The 20,511-nt window shown below is 45.3% G+C and overlaps 2 protein-coding genes across 4 annotated transcripts in view; one reads left to right on the forward strand and one right to left on the reverse strand.

The window, feature by feature from the left end:
* EIPR1 (EARP complex and GARP complex interacting protein 1) overlaps positions 1-11,206 on the reverse strand; it is a 176,196-nt gene extending 164,990 nt beyond the window's left edge. For both annotated transcript variants that reach the window (XM_038006508.2, XM_007971618.3), the window contains exon 1: positions 10,995-11,206. In XM_038006508.2, coding sequence (XP_037862436.1) covers positions 10,995-11,036 — 42 coding nt within the window. In that variant the 5' untranslated portion in view covers positions 11,037-11,206. The remainder of the gene's footprint in view (positions 1-10,994) is intronic.
* A 1,798-nt stretch (positions 11,207-13,004) lies between these two features.
* The window catches only part of TRAPPC12 (trafficking protein particle complex subunit 12), a 105,547-nt gene continuing 98,040 nt past the window's right edge, over positions 13,005-20,511 (forward strand). The window contains exon 1 of one of the 2 annotated variants that reach the window (XM_007971610.3): positions 13,005-13,188. In XM_007971610.3, coding sequence (XP_007969801.3) covers positions 13,028-13,188 — 161 coding nt within the window. In that variant the 5' untranslated portion in view covers positions 13,005-13,027. The remainder of the gene's footprint in view (positions 13,189-20,511) is intronic. The other variant, XM_007971612.3, reaches the window with a different exon arrangement.

Here is a 20,511-nt window from a genome sequence, read left to right on the forward strand (position 1 = left end):
GCTAAGGTGCTTTCATTCCACCCTCACTGCCTCCATTTTGTATTGCCTGGGGCAGATATTACCAGTAATCTCTTCGCAAGCCCCTGGTGCAAGCCTAGCCCCCTAAGCTGCAACGAAAGAACTACTTCACAGGTCCCCAAGGAAACAGAGCCATCTCTGGCTTCCAGGAAACCCCCCATAACAGCCATTCTGCTCTCCACCTCTCCCTCTTCTCTGGCTTCTTAGTTAATAGCTCACGTCTCCTTCTCCTCTGGGGAAAAAAATTTAAAAAACTGTCTTTGACTCAATGTCCCTCCCAAGCTACTCCCCTATCTCCGTCCTTCCACTCACAGCAGATGTAACGATGGGTAAGCAGGCGAGGAGTGCCCTTCCAGCCCTTCCAGTCAGCTGCGCCCAGTTCCTCACCCTGTGCTGACCGTCATGACCCCCACTCAGTCATCAGAGTCACCCAACTGTCAGACCCAACAGCCGCCTCCAGTGCCAACCCTGCCCAAGCCCTTGGACTCCCTCGCACGGGCGCCTCCACCCTCTGACCCTGCCCAAGCCCTCGGACTCCCTCGCACGGGCGCCTCCACCCTCTGACCCTGCCAAAGCCCTCAGACTCCCTCGCACGGGCGCCTCCACCCTCTGACCCTGCCCAAGCCCTCAGACTCCCTCGCACGGGCACCTCCACCCTCTGACCCTGCCCAAGCCCTCGGACTCCCTCGCACGGGCGCCTCCACCCTCTGACCCTGCCCAAGCCCTCGGACTCCCTCGCACGGGCGCCTCCACCCTCTGATCCTGCCCCAAGCCCTCAGACTCCCTCGCACGGGCGCCTCCACCCTCTGACCCTGCCCAAGCCCTCGGACTCCCTCACACGGCGCTTCCACCCTCTGACCCTGCCCAAGCCCTCGGACTCCCTCGCACGGGCGCCTCCACCCTCTGACCCTGCCCAAGCCCTCAGACTCCCTCACACGGGCGCTTCCACCCTCTGATCCTGCCCAAGCCCTTGGACTCCCTCGCACGGGCACCTCCACACTCTGCACACCCTGCAAGGCCTTCCCAATGGCCTCTGGCTCTTCTTTCTCCCTTCACCTACATTTTTGCTTCTGGAGTTCGATTCTGACTTTTGTCATCCACACCTTCGTCTTAGGCATGCTCCCTCTTCTGTAAGTTAGGCCCATGCTTTCCAAATGCGAATCCAGTGCCCAGGCACCTCCTACACTGCCCGAGCCAGACCTGCACTAAGTGCCCCTGGGCACATCCACTCAACTAAGCTTGGACTTCTACTACCCTTCTGGTCCCTGTCCCTCCCCAGTCCTGCCAGCCCCTTTCATCACAAGGGGATGAGCCCCTCCCTCCAGCTTGCCCCATTCATACACACCGGGGGGTAACCCCTCCTCCACAGCTTGCCCTATTCATACACAAGGGAATGAGCGCCTCCCTCCAGCCTGCCCCATTCATACACATGGGGCTGAGCCCCTCTCCTACAGCTTGCCCCATTCATACACAAGGGGATAAGCGCCTCCCTCCAGCCTGCCCCATTCACACACACGGGGGTGAGCCCCTCCTTCCCAGCCCCACACCCAATACCTGGGCTCTGGCTCTTCCAGCACTCTCCATCCCTACCCTCCTCTCCCCATTCTGTGCTTAAATTACATTTTAACAACCTCTTAACCAATTTTCCTGACTGAGTTCATGTTCCAGTTTACCCTAAACCTCGCCACAAAAGCTACTTTATCAAGTCAAATCTGGACTTCAGGTTTTAAGCGGTGGGCTGAAGACTTCATTTCTTTCCTCTCAGACTCTGGGAAAACACACAAAAGCAGGAAGGAGAAGGAGATCACGCCATTGCACTCCAGCCTGGGCGACAGAGCAAGCTTCTGTCTCAAAAAAAAAAAAAAAAGGAGAATAAAAAACGGAAATATAAACTCCATCTACAGTGAAACTCAGAAACATCTATAATCCAAAGGCATAGTATCTGAAGACAGACGGCATTGGCTGCTGAGGTCAAGAAGGAGCAGGTGCTGGAGGCGGGCTGGGGGAGCCACAGCCCCGCACACCCGGGCAGCAGTCCCTGGACCACGTGCATGCCCTGGAAGCAATGCTGAAATGGGCAATGTCCCCCTGGAGGGGACAACGGCAACAGGTGCCCGGGCTGGGGCCAGGTGCTTCCCACACACCACCTGGTAGGAAGGAGAGTAGGCAGGCAGGGCCGCCTGGTGTCTTCTCAGGAAGCTGTTTCTGGCTCTTCAAGCTGAGGAGAGACGCGTTGCATCCTGGGCGGCCTGCATCTGCCCATCTCCTTTGGCTTGGGGTAAATGACAGCTCAAAGAATTTCCTCACAGACACAACGGCATGTTGTCAGCACTCCTGCCAGCCCGCGATGGGGGCCGGGCCCAGCTCCACATATAGATCCTGCTGGACCAGGAAAGATTCACCATGAAAAGACGAGCGATCAAAAGAAATGAGCACAGGCGCCAAGCAAAGGCTCTACAAAGGGAGACGGGCAGGGTAGAAAAACAGAAAAAGACATCAAAGGATGGAAAACACAAAGTTTTTGTGTTGACACAGTATTGACACAGGGTAGCTGAAAATTGTAATCAAACGCATCAACAAAACTCGTAAAACTTAATGGAGGAATCATCTTTCTAAAAATAGGGAAGAGAAGAAAAGACAAGCAGCCAGGCATGGTGGCTCACGCCTATAATCCCAATACTTTGGGAGGCCAAGGTGGGCCTCAAGGTGGGCTTGAGCTCAAGAGTTTGGGACCAGCCTGGGCAACATGCTGAAATCCCGTCTCTACATAAAATATAAAAGTCAGCCAAGTGTGGAGGTGTGCACCTGTAGTCCCAGCTACTCAAGAGGCTAAGATGGGAGGCTTGAGCGCCAAGGCTGCCATGAGCAGAGACTGCACCCCTGCACTCCAGCCTGCTTGAAAGAGGGAGACCACATCTCAAAAAATAGATAAGAAAAGAAAAAGACACAGAGTGGGGTAAAGATTTGCAAATATCCATCTGTCAAGGGATTAATAACTACAACATATAAGAAGCTCAGACAACTCAACAGCAAAAAATAAAATAAAGTAACTCAAAAAATGGGCAAAAGATCTGAACAGATATTTCTCAAAAGATACACAAATGGCCAATAAGTATAAGAAAAAATGCTCAACATCACTAATTGTCAGAGAAATGTAAATCAAAACCACAATGAGATATCATTTCACCCAGTTAGAATAATTGTTATTAAAAAGACAGACAATAGCAGATGCTGGCAAGGATGTAGAGAAAGGGAGCCCACATATGCTATTGATGGGAATATAAATTAGTACAGTCATTATGGAAAAGAGTATGGTGTTTCCTCAAAAAACTAAAACTAGAGCTACCATATCATCCAGCAATCCCACTACTGGGTAGATAATCAAAGGAAAGAAAATCAGTATGTTGAAGAGATACCTGCACCCTCGGGTACACTGCAGCGTTGTTCACAAGAGCCAAGACATGGAATCAATCTAAGTGCCCATCAACAGATGAATAAAGAAAATGTGGTATACGTACACAGTGGAATATTACTCAGTCACAAAAAAGAATAAAATTGCCACGGACAGTGGCTCATGCCTGTAATCCCTGCACTTTGGGAATCCAAGGCAGGAGGATTGCTTGAGCTCAGGAGTTCCAGACCAGCCTGAGCAACATGACAAAAAATCCCATCTCTACAAAAAATACAAAAAAAAAATTAACCTGGTGTGATGATGTGCACCTGTAGTCCTAGGTACTCTGGGGCCTGACGCGGGAGGATCAATTGAGCCTGAGAGGCGAGGTGCAGTGAGCCGAGATCACACCGCTGCATTCCAGCCTGGATGACAGAGTGAGACCCTGTCTCAAGAAAGAAAGGAAGAAAGGAAGGAAGGAAGGAAGGAAGGAAGGAAGGAAGGAAGGAAGGAAGGAAGGAAGGAAGGAAGGAAGGAAGGAAGGAAGGAAGGAAGGAAGGAAGGAAGGGAAAGAAAGAAAAAGAAAGAAAGAAAGAAAGAAGAATGAAATCCTGTCATTAGCAGCAACATGGATGGAACTGGAGGTCATTCTGTGAAGTGAACTAAGCCAAGCACAGAAAGATAACACATGTTCTCAGTCATCTGTGGGAGCTAAAAAAAAAAAAGTGGATCTTCTGAAGATGGGAGTAGACTGATGGTTACCAGAGACTGAGAAAAGTAGCAAGTGGCTTAGATGAAGAAAAGCTGGTTAACAGGTACAAATATACAGTTGGATAGACGAAATAAGGCATAGTGTTTGGTATATCAGCAGGTTCACCACAGTTTACAATAGTCTATCGTACATTTCAAAATAGCTAAAAGAGAATAATTTGAATGGTTCTGACACAAAGAAAAAACAAGTATTTAAGGTGATGGATATCTCAGATACACTGATTTGATTTTTACAATCATACGAATGTATTAACTTATCACATATACCCTGAAACTTTAATATGCATCAATTTAAAAATCATTTTAATTAAAAAAAAGAAGCAGCTGGGTGTGGTGTGCTCAAGACTGTAATTCCACAACTGTAAGAGCCAAGGTGGAAAGATTGTTTGAGCCCAGGAGTACAAGACCAGCCTGGACAATATGATGAGACCCCCATCCCATTGATTAATTAAGTGATTGACTAGATAGATTAGATAGAGATCAATAAATAAATAAATAAATAATAAATCAGCTGGGCCTGTAGTCTCAGCTACTTGGGAGGCTGAAGCCAGGGGATGGCTTCGGCCCAAGAGTTCCAGGCTGCCATGAGCCATGATCGCACCACTGCACTACAGCCTGGGCAACAGAGAAAGACCTTGTCTCAAAAAAACTTTTTTTAAAAAGAGGCCCGGCATGGTGGCTCACACCTGTAATTCCAGCACTTTGGGAAGTCAAGGTGGGAGGATCACTTGAGGTCAGGAGTTCAAGACCAGCCTGGCCAACCTTTGCCATGGCCAACATGGCAAAACCCTGTCTCTATGAAAAATACAAAACTGAGCTGGGTATGGTGGCGTGCACCTGTAATCACAACTACTTGGGAGGCTGAGGCAGGAGAATCTCTTGAACCCAGGAAGCAGAGATTGAGTTGCAGTGAGCTGAGATTGCACCACTGCACTCCAGCCTAGGTGACAGCAAAACCTTGTTTCGAAAGAAAAAAGAAAAGAAAAGTAAAAGAGAAAAATGCAAACAGAGCTCAAAGAAGATACGGCAAGACAACGCAAGACAGATGGAAATGAAAACTTCCAGCACAAGAAGGAAGTGTGCAGTGGAAAGGACACAAAGACAGACAACCCCCAAACAGGGCAACAGGGACGGAATTGAGAAAGGTCTCTCCAACGAATTTCAGATCAAAAAAGAAATTTGACCTGAAATTCAAAATTAAATTCAAAGCTGCAAAACATCCACAAAACAATAAAATCAAGAAGTGAATGTTCGAAAGAAAATCCATGTGCTTAAAATGCTTGTATTAATAGAAAGAATGGAAACAAATAATTTAACCAACTGCAAATAAAAGACAGAAGACCAACATAGAGGGTAATTAAGATAGCAAAATGCTTAGCAATGGGCCGGGCATAGTGGCTCAAGTCTGTAATCCCAGCATTTTGGGAAGTCGAGACGGGCAGATCACCTGAGGTCAGGAGTTCAATACCAGCCTGACCAACATGGAGAAACCCCGTCTCTACTAAAAATACAAAAAAATTAGCCGGGCATGGTGGCGCATGCCTGTAATCTCAGCTACTCGGGAGGCTGAGGCAGAAAAATTGCTTGAACCCGGGAGGCGGAGGTTGTGGTGAGCCAAGATTGCACCACTGCACTCCAGCCTGGGCAACAAGAGCGAAACTCAGTCTCAAAAAAAAAAAAAGAAAGAAAGAAAAATGCTGAGCAGGCCGGGCGCGGTGGCTCACGCCTGTAATCCCAGCACTTTGGGAGGCCGAGGCGGGTGGATCATGAGGTCAGGAGATCGAGACCATCCTGGCTAACACGATGAAACCCCATCTCTACTAAAAATGCAAAAAATTAGCCGGGTGTGGCAGCAGGCGTCTGTAGTCCCAGCTACTTGGGAGGCTGAGGCAGGAGAATGGTGTGAACCCGGGAGGCGGAGCTTGCAGTGAGCCGAGATCGCACCACTGCACTCCAGCCTGGGCGACAGAGCCAGACTCCTTCTAAAAAAAAAAAAAAAAAAGTATTGAGTAAATGAATGGAAATTGTTTTTGAAATTTTGTATTAAAAATTTCAACTGGCCGGGCACAGTGGCTCACGCCTGTAATCCCAGAACTTTGGGAGGCCGAGGCAGACAGATCACGAGGTCAGGAGTTCGAGACCAGCCTGACCAACATGGTGAAACCCCATCTCTACTAAAAATACAAAAATTAGCCGGGTGTGGTGGCGCACGCCAATAATCCCAGCTACTCAGGAGGCTGAGGCAGGAGAATTGCTTGAACCTGGGAGGTGGAGGTTTCAGTGAGCCAAGACTGCACCACTGCACTCCAGTCTGGGCGACACAGCGAGATTCTGTCCCAAAATATAAGTAAAAATAAAAATAAATCAAAAATTAACAAAAAAAATTCAACTGATGAAATTTAAAAAAAAAAAAAAATGGGAACAACCTAAAAGACAAATCCTCAATTCTCAGAGACTTCGCTCCTCTATAGAAATGCCTCTGCAAGGGTGCCTCTTGGGTGCATAAATCCATGAGGGTTGGGATTTTGTCTGTTTCCTCCTATGCTGTGTTCCAGGCACATACAATAGTGCCTTATTGCAGGGAATAAATAAATATTTGTCCACTGAATAAATTATGAATTTTCCAGGAAAATGTAAGTTACCAAAACTGATCAGAAAAGAAAGACAAGAAATCTGAATAACTAGTTACCACAGATTAAAAAGTCAACGTCGTAAGAGCACCATGCCTTAGCAGCAGGCAACACCATCACTACCTTCAGTTATTTCCAACACAGAAACAGAAGGAAAATTCCCAAGTGCTTTTTACACAGTCAGCAGAGCAGTGAAACAAAACTCAACCAAGAAAATACACAGATATTAATGTGAAAATTTTAAGTAAACGACTCATAAACCGAATCCAGCAGAGAACTATTCCACAATCAAGTGGAATTCTTTCTAAGGATGCAAAGGCTAGGCCAATATTTAAAAAGCTATTAACGTAACTGACCAAAGAGATCAAAAGAGAAAAATCCTAAGACCAAATTATCAGTTCCATGAATATAAAAAAGCATTTGAAAATTTAATCTCTAGGCCGGGCGCGGTGGCTCACGCCTGTAATCCCAGCACTTTGGGAGGCCGAGGCAGGTGGATCACAAGCTCAGGAGATCGAGACCATCCTGGCTAACACACTGAAACCCCATCTCTACTAAAAATACAAAATATTAGCCGGGCATGGTGGCAGGCACCTGTAGTCCCAGCTACTCAGGAGGCTGAGGCAGGAGAATGGCGTGAACCTGGGAGGTGGAGCTTGCAGTGAACCAAGATCGCGCCACTGCACTCCAGCCTGGGTGATAGAGAGAGACTCCGTCTCAAAAAAATAAAAAAGAAAAGAAAATTCAACCTCTATCCTCCATTTCAAAACTCTTTCCTCACTTGGCAACAGGCAGACCCTGAGCGCTGGCCTGGTCCATCTGTCCCTCAGCCTGATGGCACAAAAAGCCAAAAGCCCTTGGTCTCTTTGCCCTGTGACCTGACTGCACTGATCTCAGGACTCCAGGAGAATCTCCCAGAACAGAAAGGAGGCACTCATACCCTTGTGTGGCTTACAACCTGCCCTGCTTGCTTACTGGTTTTGGTGGTAAACCTAAGGGTAAGCGACTTGAAACAAGCCCAAGTCATCACTGTCACCCACCTTCCCACCCTGGCCATCCTTTCTGGTCTCGCCCAGCTCACTTGGCAGCAGTGGGCTCAAATGGGAATTGACAGACGCAGCCCTCACTCTGCCCACAACTGCAGGCCCTGCTGGCCGCTGGTCCATCTGTGCTGGCCCCCAGACCTACACATGGGCAAAGCCACCGCTGCCTAGTGGTTCACTCTTCCCATCACTAGGCATGTTTGCCACATGGAGATTTGACCCACACAACTAAAGAAGGTCTATTAATGTCAAAAGTTCAAAGAAACATGATTGCAGGAGAGAAGTCATACTGTTTGTATATACTTTGAGATAGTCACAAAGAACTACTGTTTTGTTAACTGACAAGTATTCATTAAACTCATTTTGAGAAAATGGATTTCTACTGACCAGTAAACTAAAAGTGTGCAAAAACATTTCAAATATCATTTGAAATTTCATGCATTTCAAATATAATTATGAAAAAATCCAGAATCATTACGATGAATTTGCTTGGCATTTTGCGATCTTAATCACCCTCTATGTTGGTCTTCTTTTATTTGCAGTTGTAGTACTGCCCTTTACCTTTCAAGTCTCATTACCTTCACTCAGTGGTCAATAATCAGATCTCTATCTTTTCATGTAAAGTATTTTCCATGGGATTTGAATGTCACTGACAAGGAAAAAAAAAAAAAAAAAACTATTGTTCTCAGTTCTTTTCTTGTTTACTGCAATGATGGTTCTTCAAACTCAAGAAAGTCTTGGTCCATGGTACTATCCAATAAAATCCAAGCAGCAAAAGTCAGCTACTTCTTTTAAGATAAAGAAGAAAATCCAATAATATATTTGACTCCCTTAGGAGAATCGATTTCATTCATTTTTCAAATCTCAGAAAATGACATTTCAGTTAACCTCAAAGACACAAAGATACTGAAGATAAAATCCTCTGGGTTTTTTGAGAGATTTCTTAAGGAGATCAAGAAGTTATATTAAGTAGCACTGGCAGAGTATGCACCTTCAGGCAGTACAAGATTCTGGAACCTTCTGTCTGCCCATGTGGTCTCTTCCCAAGTAACCCTATGTATATCTAGTTAAGGAGAAAGCGGCAGAACTTAGCAGGAAAGGGGCTTTGAGGTCAGTTTGGGTTAAAAGCCTAACTAGGTCAGAATCCAAGGTCTATCATTTACTAGTTAAGTGGCCTTGGACAGGTAAGTGTTCTCTCTGAGCCTGTTTCTTCATCTGTAAAACAGGAACAATAACACCTACCAATAATGATTGCTGAGAATTAAACGAAATATTTGTACAGTGCTAAGCAGAGTGACACACAGTCCAGAGCTAAATCACTAGTAGTTAAGCCATCAGCCTTGTGAACGTGATACAGCCACTGGTCAAATCCTAGAGCCTAGTTTATTACACAGGACACTTAGCTGCTGCCCTGTACAAAATTTATTTGTAAGAATTTTGTCTTAGGCAGGGTGCGCTGGCTCATGACTGTAATCCCAGCACTTTGGGAGGCTGAGGCAGGCAGATCGCTCAAGCTCAGGAGTGTGAGACCAGCCTGGGCAACATGGCAAAACCCTGTTTCTACAAAGAAAAAAAAAAGGAATTTTCTCTCATTATAACAATTAGAACAACATTTATTGAACATATTATGTGCCAGGCACTGTTCTAAGTGCTTCAGTTAAGTGTATTAACTCATTTAATTTCATAACAGTCACTGGGTGGCGGGGGGGGAGATGCTTATTTTATTGGCAAGGAAACTGAGGCCCAAGGTCACATAGTTAATAAGTGCTAGAGTCAAGATTTAAAACTTAGGTGTCTGGGTAGCATATATTATTTCACTAACGCTGCTGCCTCTCTGACTGTAACCTACTTAAAAGCAGACATGGGCTAGGTGCAGTGGCTCATGCCTGTGATCCCAACACTTTGGGAGGCCGAGGTGGGCAGATCACAAGGTCAGGAGTTCAAGACCAGCCAGGCCAAGAGGTGAAACCCCGTTATCTACTAAAAATACAAAAATTAATTGGGTGTAGTGGTGGATGCCTGTAATCCCAGCTACTCAGGAGGTTGAGACAGGAGAATCACTTGAACCTGGGAGGTAGAGCTTGCAGTGAGCCGAGATCGCACCACCGCACTCTAGCTTGGGCAACAGAGCAAGACTCCATCTCAAAAAAAAAAAAAAAAAAAGACATCATTTATATCTTAACACATATTGCTGCACAAAATTATGTATCAAGTATTTCATGTGGCAGTGAACTGTGTTTCTATCTCTTTATCTGTCCCTCAGTGCTTTAGGCATAATACATTCTCAAAAACTACTTGAATAGATGAAAACCAGTACAGGGCTCTAACAGGCCCTACACAATGGTCATCTTCCTCCCCTGCTCTTCTCATCCCCTACCTCACTTCCCCTGACGCATTTGCTCTATCCACGTCAGCTCTCTTGCTGTCCTGAACTGCCATGTGCATTGCTTATGCTCTGGGGGCTCATTCAGTTGATAGTCATTTGTTAAACACCCACTATGTGACAGTCATGAATAGGCACTGGAAACTACAAGATAAAAAATAGGCCCCCACTAGTGTGAAAACAGTTAAATCCGAAGACAGTTACTTAATACTTATTAATTATTAAGTAATACTTAATATTAGTGGTACACTTAATATTAGTGTACCAATGTTAATTTCTAAGCTTTGATAAATGTATCATGGATATGTAAAGTGGTAACATTAAGGGAAGCTGGGTGGAGGGTAAAGAACTTTCTATGTATCTTTGCAACTCTTCTAAATACTTTAAATTGTTTCAAAATCAAACGATTTTTTTTTTAAACAACATACAGTCAGTCCCTACCTTCAGGAACTCAAATTCTAGAGGAAAAGGTAGGCGTGTAAGCAAATGAGTCCACCAAAGTGAGTGAGAACTTCCAGGTCAGAAGTCATGTTCGAGACAGGATGTGAAGGGGAAGGAGGCAGGCCGGCTGTGCCAACCCTGTTATCCAGTACAACCGTTTAACCTCCTGAAGCCTCAGTTTACTCCTCTGCAAAATGGGAACTAGACACGGGTCCTTGCAGGGCTGGTGGGAGATCTGCAAACCGAAGTCACCATGGGACCGCTCATGCTGTCAGCAGCCAGGCCGAGCAGCACCTGCCGCCCTCCGAGTGACCCACCTGGAACTCCAGCCCGTAGATCACTGGTGCATCGTCCTCCATGCTGCGGGTAAGCGACCAGACCCCGGCCACTCACACGCTAAGGCCCTCGCTACGGCCGGCGCGTCCCCACCTCGCTGGCGTGTTCCCAGCGCCCATTCATTCCCTCCGCGCAGCAAACGACTCCAAACTGGCAGCCTTTCTGGACCAGAACAGCTTCCGTAGTGGCCACTTCCTATTTTTCGGATGTGTCATCAATCTGTTCCTCACCAGTGACCAATGGCAGCGGCGCTGGCTTTTGCGCATGCCCACTTGGGCTCACATCCGGGCTCTCAGTGCGCTGGCTACTGGAAGCGAGAACCCGGCCAAGAGAAAATAAGGTGGTGGGCGGAGCGGACTGCGGAGGCTGGCTCTGGGCGCAGACCGTCGGGAGCTGGCGGCGATTAGCCTTAGCTAGCCACCGCATCTAAGAATCGCTCGCGCCGTAGTTGGGCGCCACCATGTATTGTCATTTGTACTGTACTTGGCGTTCCTGAGCGCTGGGTCAGCGCTTCACACGCAGTGCCGTAAGAAGCTTCATCCAACCCTATGAATAAGCTGTAACACTTCCATTTTACAGATGAGACGCTGCAAAGTTGAGTAACACAGTCGCAGCGCGCATTGGTCCATTGGGTAGCCAGGATGGGCACCTGAGCTGTCTGACTCCCTTAGGTTCGGCCCCAGGTGCTCTAAGTCAGGGCCATGCCAAATATATTTCTGCAGGTGCCCAGCACTGTGTGGCAAAGGAAGCCCTACCAAGGATGGGGCTATCATGAAAGCCGGCACCGCACCACTGGTGGTCCTGGACCAGCATATGCCTCCGAATGGGAGTCGGAGGGGAAGGCCCTGGGGTTCCTAGAGGTCTCCAAAAAATGAAGACTTCTGGTGGAGAGACCGCCCCTCTTACGCATCCCGCCCAAAGTCCCTGCCCTGGCCTTGGGCCAGCAGAAATGGCATTGCAAGGACTCCAAAATACATCATAGCTGAACCACACCGCTAGCCTGTTTCCACCGGGGCTTCCAGGACCCCGCACCTTTCCTCAATTTCTGTGATTAGCTTTCCCCGCTACCCTTTATTGATCTCCGTGACGGAAATGGTTGGGTCTGGTTTTGCTCAGTTGAGCACGGCACGTGGTATGGAGTTAAGGCTGGATGAATATCTGTTGAGTGGATGAGATTTTAGAGATTACATTAGAAATCAAGCAGGCCGGGCGCGGTGGCTCACGCTTGTGATCCCAGCACTTTGGGATCCCGCCGAGGCGGGTGGATAACAAGGTCAGGAGTTCAAGACCTGCCTGGCCAACACAGTGAAACCCCGTCACTACAAAAAAATACAAAATTTAGCTGGGCGTGGTGGCACGCGCCTGTAATACCAGCCACTCGGGAGGCTGAGGCAGGAGAATCGCTTGAACCTGGGAGGGGGAGGTTGCAGTGAACCGAGATCGCCCCACTGCACTCCAGCCTGGGCGACTCGGTCTAAAAAAAAAAGGAAAGAAAGAAAAAGTAAGAAAAGTAAGAAAGCAAGTAAGCAATGGCCCAGACATGAGAATCATCCTTTTCAACCGCTCCGTTTGCCGATATTGCGGAGCTAACAGGGCCTTCATACTTCGGGATTAAATCCACCCACCTATCACTGATATCTTTATCACCAATTTTATTATACAACTACTGCAGCTGCATGGTAAGAAACTTACAAAATACAGATAAACCCAAAGACAAATCCCTAGAAACACTGATTTCTAGGCTATGCTGGCCAATAAAAATAGCCTAAGGGACTCCCTTTCACCCGCCGCATCTGCCACAGGCTTGCCTGTTGCCTCTGAGTGACAGAATCAAGCTAGACGGAGTGTAGTCTCCGTTCCCATTTCCAAGTACAGGGTCCGTTTCCCTCAACTACCGGCTCGGGGTTGCCTGAACGCGTTCACACCTTGGCCTCCAGCCCCGCTAGCAGCAGACGAACCGGAAACGAACCCCATTTCCGGCCTGCGACCGTGGCCCCGGGTTCCTGCACCAGGCATGCGCGGAAGTAGGCGTGCCGCGGCCCGGCACGCGCAGGCGTACAGGGCTGCCCGGGCTGCTGGTTCCTCTCCGATTCCCGGCTTCTGTCGCCTTCTTCCCGGACCCTGGTCTCGGCCGCAGGTGACCCCCTTCCCCCAGCCCCAGTGGGCGGGTGGCAGGTGAGGATCAGGGCCTCGGCAGTCAAGAGGGGATGGGACCGTGTAGAGCCTCCTCGGGGAGGGAGCACGCCGGCCTCGGCCTCAGCCCGGGGACCTTCTCTGGGGCCGATGCTAGAGTGGGCGTGGGGTCCGGGCGCGGGGTCGCCTGCCACCCGAGGGCGTCTGTGCTCCGCGGGCCTTGTGCCAGGCTCCACGCCGCCGCGGCCCTCGCTCTCCACGTCTGCAGAGGGCTGGAAGCGTCTCTGCAGCCCGCGGAGGTTACAGGGAGGGGAAGCTGGTGCGAAGCGGGTGGGAAGCTACCCGCTGGCGCGCGTCCAGGCGTCCCCGAGACCCCGAGACCCCCAGCTCCAGGCTCGGTGCCAGCCTGGCCCCCCAGCGGAAAGTGGTTACTAATGACCTGCCTGCCAAAAACAAAAAAGTGTTTAGATTCAACACTTTTGTTTCATTAACATGTTTTTGAATATACAGAGTCATGCTGTTTATTTTTCTACGCATTCTTTGTGCAAAATCGTATTTGCGAGATCCAAACATAATTTATATGTTAGATATGGAACAGTTCACCACTGATTTTTACGGCTATTTTAATATTTTATGTTTTAGTGTACCACAGTCTACTTATTACTGTGTCTACAGGCAGTGTTTATTTCCACTTTTTTTTTCTTTCTTTTTTTTTTTTTTTTTTTTTCCCGAGGTGGAGTCTTGTTCTGTTAAGGGGCTTCCTTAACTTCTCTTAGGCTTAGTTCACCCTCCTGCGGAAAGAGGTTACTAATGACCTGCCTGCCAAACTCAGCATTGTGAGGCTGCAATGCAGTGTAAAAGCATTTGAGTCACTGTGTAAATGTCCGCTGTTGCTACACATACTAATTGTAGAGTATATTTACTATGAAGACCGAAAAAGCGTTTATTCAACAGAAAGCGTTAGGGTCAAAGATGTGTTTTAATGTGTCATTTTTTCACTCTTGAAAAGAGTTTAGCCCCACGGAAAATTTTTCTTGGACCTAGGGTTTGTACCTTTTTTATGGCTATTTGAAGATATGGTGTCTTGGGATTCAAACACTTTTCGCAAATTCAGAACATAGTGGTAGATAACGAGCCAGGCCCCTGTCGTGGGATTGGGGTGGGAGAGGGACAGGGAAAATGCAAATGAAATATTACACAGTGTTACTCATTCAGTTCTTACATTTTGTGATTTCTGACTGGAGCTTCACGGTTACTAAACTGGGTGTTGCCAGTCTGCTTTATCCTTAAAATGAATTACTATGCTTCTATCTATGCAGCTCTTCACACTTTAAAAGATGCCTGTGCATGGGTGCCACTGTTTAATCCTCTTTATTCTGATTTACCAACCTCATCTAAAAGATCAAGATTTTCAGAGGTTACTTCACTTGGTCCTGAAGCTAAAAGTCAACACAGTTGTTGAGACCCTGTATTCAGAGCTCTTTCTGCCCACCCCTGCCTAGCAACCTTGCAAGAGGCGCTGAGAGGTGACCAGCACAGGGAAAAGAGTCTTGGCAGAAAACCCTGTGTGGGTAGCCTGTCACCATCAGGTACTGTCAGTGTGATGTTAGGCAAGTCAGTTGGCCTCTGCTATGTGATGGAGGTAATAATAATGCTTCATAAGTTTATGATGAGTATTAATACAGGTAAAATGCTTGATCTGCAGTGAGTGTTCATTACATGGAGACTTCTATTAATACATGCTACCTAAATTTCCACTACACACCCTAGTGCCCTTATGGAAACAAATTTTACATGACTGCAATTTGGTAAAAGATTTGTATTCACAGAGTGTCTGTCCAGAAAATGAACCTGAGAAACCAAGTTTTAAATGTTCTTAGGAACTTTTTATTTCTCAAATACAGAATTACTTAAATTTAATATTTTAAAAAATTTAAACAATTAATTAAGCACATTCTTGTGCAAAGCCCTCAGCTGGACAAGGAGAAAGTCAGATTTCTTTGCTGCACTGTGATGCAAAGCTTCTATAAGCTTATGTAAGCTTAAAATCCTATTTATGGTTTAATAAAAATAAAGCCAATGATAGGAGGGAGTAAAGATGATTTCTATCACATACAAATCAAGAACAGATACTTGTGTTTTTCCATTTTTAATTATGAAATAAAAAGACTACCTGTAACACACATGTGATACTTAAAGATCCAGTCAACCCAGTCTTCCATTACCAGCATAAGATGGGCACCATTTCCCTATGCGTTGAAACGCTTGCGTGTCCCTCCCCAGTCAAGCTCTCCTGCCATCACCTTCCACCCCTCCCTCACTAAAGTGGCTGTTACTATATCCTGACTTTTCTTTGTAGTTTGACCAAATGTGTTTGTGTTCCTAACACAAAAAAAGTGTTTGGATTCAGCACTTTTGTTTCATTAACATGTTTTTGAATATACAGAGTCGTGCTGTTAATTTTTCTACTCATTCTTTGTGCAAAATTGTATTTGCGAGATCCAAACATAATTTATATGTTAGATATGGAACAGTTCACCACTGATTTTTACTGCTGTTTTAATATTTTATGTTTTAGGCCGGGCGCGGTGGCTCAAGCCTGTAATCCCAGCACTTTGGGAGGCTGAGACAGGCGGATCACGAGGTCAGGAGATCCAGACCATCCTGGCTAACACTGCGAAACCCCGTCTCTGCTAAGAAATACAAAAAACTAGCCGGGCGAGGTGGCAGGCACCTGTAGTCCCAGCTACTCGGGAGGCTGAGGCAGGAGAATGGCGGGAACCCGGGAGGCGGAGCTTGCAGTGAGCTGCGATCCGGCCACTGCACTCCAGCCTGGGCGACAGAGCGAGACTCCGCCTCAAAAAAAAAAAAAAAAAAAAGAATATTTTATGTTTTAGTATACCACAGTCTACTTATTTACTTATTACTGTGTCTACAAGCAGTGTTTATTTCCACTTTTTTTTTCTTTTTTTTTTTTTTTTTTTGAGATGGAGTCTTGTTCTGTCGCCAGGCTGGAGTGCAGTGGCACGATCTCAGCTCACTGCAACCTCTTCTCCTGGGTTCAAGCGATTCTCCTGCCTCAGCCTCCCAGGTAGCTGGGTCTACAGGCGCCCGCCACCACGCCTGGCTAATTTTTTGTATTTTAGTAGAGACGGCGTTTCACCATGTTAGCCAGGATGGTCTCGATCTCCTGACCTTGTGATGTGCCTGCCTTGCCCTCCCAAAGTGCTGGGATTACAGGCATGAGCCACTGTGTCCAGCCTGCTTTTTCTTTTAGGACTTAGAAGAAAAGTATTTTGATTTGTTATTTATGAAAGTCAGCATCATAGCTTACACTGCTCATGTACAGGTATTCCTCCATGGTATGTATCTAGCAATGGAATTGCTAGGTCCTAGGTACTATCACCGCATATTTATTGTCTCAACCAAGACTCCTTTAAGAGTGAAAGGAGACACTTAATGATTTTACTGAGGCTAAGCACAGTGGCTCACGCCTGTAATCTCAGCACTTTGGCAGGCCAAGGCAGGAGGATCACTTGAGCCCAGAAGTTTGAGACCAGCCTGGCCAACATATTGAGCCCCCATCTCTACGAAAAATACAAAACTAGCTGAGTGTGGTGGCGCACACCTGTAGTCCCGGCTACTCCAGAGGCTGAGGCAGGAGGATGGGCTTGAGCCCAGAAGGTCAAGGCTGTAGTAAGCCACCATCGTCCCATTGCACTCCCACCAAGGTGACAGAGCAAGACTATGTCTCAGAAAATAACAATACTAATAAAATAATAGTAATAACTTAAACCATGGGTGAAAAATTGTTCTGGGAAAAATAAAAATGTATAGTTATTGAAGTGATAAGATATGTGCTTTTTAAACTTTGCTAGATAATACCAAGTGGTTTCTCAACAGGGATGTTCAAAGGTACACCCCTTTCAGCCCTGTTGCTTATTTTCCTTATGGATCATTTAGTATCCTATTATTAATTTGTAGGAATTCTGTATGTATTCTTCGTGTTAATCCTTTCTCAGTTACATTTGTTTCCCTTTTTATAGATTCTTAATGATACATTTGTTTCACTTTTTTTAGGTTTTTCATGATAGAACTTTCCACTGTAATATAGCAAATGTATCCATTTACCCTTTATGGTTTGTACTTATTTATTATGCCTAGTTTATTATCTTATATTTTCTTTTGAAAGTTTTGAAGTTTTGCCTTTCACAGTTAATTTTTTTCTCCCCTGAGATGGAGTCTTGCTCTGTCACCCAGGCCGAAGTGTCGTGCCACGATCTCGGCTCACTGCAACCTCTACCTCCTGGGTTCAAGTGATTCTGCTGCCTCAGCCTCCTGAGTAGCAGAGTAGCTGGGATTACAGGTACCCATCACCACACCTGGCTAATTTTTGTATTTTTAGTAGAGATGGGGTTTTACCATGTTGGCCAGGCCCGTCTTGAACTCCTGACCTGGTGATCTGCCCGCTACAGCCTCCGAAAGTGCTGGGATTACAGGCGTGAGCCACCGCAGCCGGCCTTCACAGTTAAGTTTTTAATGTCCCTGAGATTGATACTGTGTCTGAGGTGAGGCAAGATTCCAAGTTTGTTTTTTCCTAGATGCATGATTTGTTGACACATCACTTGAGGGAAATCATCTCTTCCCTTAATGTGTGCTACATATTCCCTTGTGATAGTTCAGTCTTGTTTTCTGTTTTGTTTTGTTTTTTGAGATGAAGTTTTGCTGTTGTTGCCCAGGCTGGAGCACAACGGCACGATCTCGACTCGCTGCAACCTCCGCCTCCCGGGTTCAAGCAATTTTCCTGCCTCAGTCTCCCGAGTAGCTGGGATTACAGGCACCCGCCACCAGGGCCGGCTAATTTTTGTATATTTAGTAGAGACAGTGTTTCACCATGTTGACCAGGCTGGTCTTGAACTTCTGACCTCAGGTGATCCACCCTCCTCGGCCTCCCAAATTGCTAGGATTACAGGCGTGAACCACCGTGCCCGGCCCAATAGTTCAGTCTTTATACCATAGATTTTTGATGTATTCTACATAAATAATCATACACGAAGAATGAAGGTTTATATTTTTTTCTTTTCAGTTTGTATTGTAGCTTTTAGTTATTTTTCGTGTCTTAATCCTGCCTGAGGCCTCTAGTATTAGGTAGCATAAAAATGTTGAAGAGGACCTCTTTATCTTTTTTCTACTTTTAAAGAGGAAGCTTTAAACGTTTCACCGTTCATTTGAGGTTTCCTTTAGGTTTTTGGTAAATACCCTTGATTACATTGAGGAGGTTGCGTTCTGTTGCTGGTTTGCTGACAGGTTTTATCTTGAGCAGATGCTGAATTTTATTAGATACTTTCTTGTGCATCTATTGAGATAGTCATGTACTTTTTATTATTTAATCTATCAGTGTGTTGAATTGCGTAAAAAGTTTTCCTAGCATTAAACCAACAGTACATTTCTGGGATAACCTGAGTTTGGTGTGAAGATAAATACTTTGCTGATTCAGTTAGCTAATATTTCAAGATTTTTGCAGGTATGTTCATGAGTGAGATGATAGTTTCCTTTTTAGTATGGCCTTGCCATATTTTGGTCTCAAGATTATGTTAGCCTTATAAAGTGAATTGGGTCATGTGTCCTTTTTCTTCTCTGCAAGAATTTTTGTACTGTAGGAATTATCTGTACGGATCTTTGGTAGACTTCACTGGTAAACCATCTGGACCCTATATTTTCTTTGTGGGAAGACTTAACTACTAGTTGTACTTTTTTTATGGTTATAGAACTATCTGGTCATATACACATGGTTACTACTACTGTCTGCTTTACATTTGAACCTTACATTGGAATAAGATTAGAGTACGGAAACCCTTGAAGTGAAGAAGCTATTTTGCTAAAAATTATATGTCCCTCGTAACAAAATCTAATGTATATAATTTATATAGATGTAACTTTATAATATGTGTCTTCCCATTCATAAAAGCGTCATCTAAATCATGTTTTGTATCATTTTTATTTGAGCATTCCTCTTGATTTTCTGGAGAAGAAACCCTCAGATCCTTACAAGCATTTTCCTGCATCTAGATTTTATTTGTGTGAAAGCAAAAGTGATCATCCCTGCTGTAAATTATTAGAGCTTTTTATTACTTTGGTATTTACTTAAGAATAAAATTTATTTTTTTATTCTCTTCTCATAAGTGGTCTGCAGGTATTAATGAACATTTTGGACATTCCTATTTTATCATTTCTTTTTAATTTACATTTTATAAAGTTTTTAAACTTTATAATTTAGAAGCATTTTACCTTAATTTTTATTATTTTGGTAATTTTTTCTAGGCGATGTTCTTTGTTGTTATATCTCTGATAAACAGATTTCCCTAAATCTTAGAGGTTTAAAGCAGCTTCATCTTCATAATAGTAAGAATTGTTTCTTAAAAAAAGTTTCTTCACAAAGGCAATATAACTTTTTAAATCTGTGAGATTGAATCAGAATTAGCTTTAGAACCTAGAATCTTGTTAGGGCTGAGGGGAGATGAGAGGGAGGGAAAATCCCTTTCTCTCATCATTAGCTTATATGGAAATAAATTCTTATTTCTAAAATAAAATATGCAGACCACGGTAGTGCCTTCAGGTCCTGCTGGGAGACTCCAGAGGGCACTGCCTCAGGCTGCTTGTTTGCTCCTTGTGCCCAGCCTCTACCCCTGTGCAGGTGGGACCTGAAGGAGCAGCCTTAGCATGCCCAGGGGGCTTCCCTCTTTGGGGTTCTAGGGCAGTTTGTTCTTTGGGCTCGCGGTGAAACATGGCAGGAAACAAAGGTTTTACTCCTTTTCATTGGATTTTTTTATTCATTTGCACTTAACAATTATTGGATGAATGCATAAGGGAATTAGTAACTGACCAGGCTGAACCGGAAACTTCTTCAAATGTATAACTTGGATTAACTACTTTAAAATAATGCTTTGGGAAGGCCGACTCATTGGGAATACTGTGATGGAAGTGCTAACAGTGAGAAAAGGGTAGTCTTATCTAGAGATCAGCTAAGTGTCATTTTTTAAGTAAAAAAGGTACATGTTGTTTTATTCTGAAAAAAATCCCTTATCTTTTATCATAGTCTCTTAGATTTCCTTAACTTGAATTTGTTCACTATGAGAGTAAAACTACATAAAGTAAAAGTTTTTCAAGGAAAGGAACAAATACTTTTTTACAGTTCGAGCTCTTTGTTTCATTCTGTGGCCTCTACCGGCTAGTGGCCCCTCAACATGCCAGCTTCGGCTGGTCCTGGTTTCCCCACTCACTGGCTATGTGATTTTGGCTAACACAGCCTCCCAAGGCCTCAGTGCCCTCATCTGTGAAACGAAGACAGTGCTAGCAGCTATCTCG

Source organism: Chlorocebus sabaeus, chromosome 14 (assembly GCF_047675955.1).
Source record: "Chlorocebus sabaeus isolate Y175 chromosome 14, mChlSab1.0.hap1, whole genome shotgun sequence".
In the NCBI taxonomy this organism is placed as follows: Eukaryota; Metazoa; Chordata; class Mammalia; order Primates; family Cercopithecidae; genus Chlorocebus; species Chlorocebus sabaeus.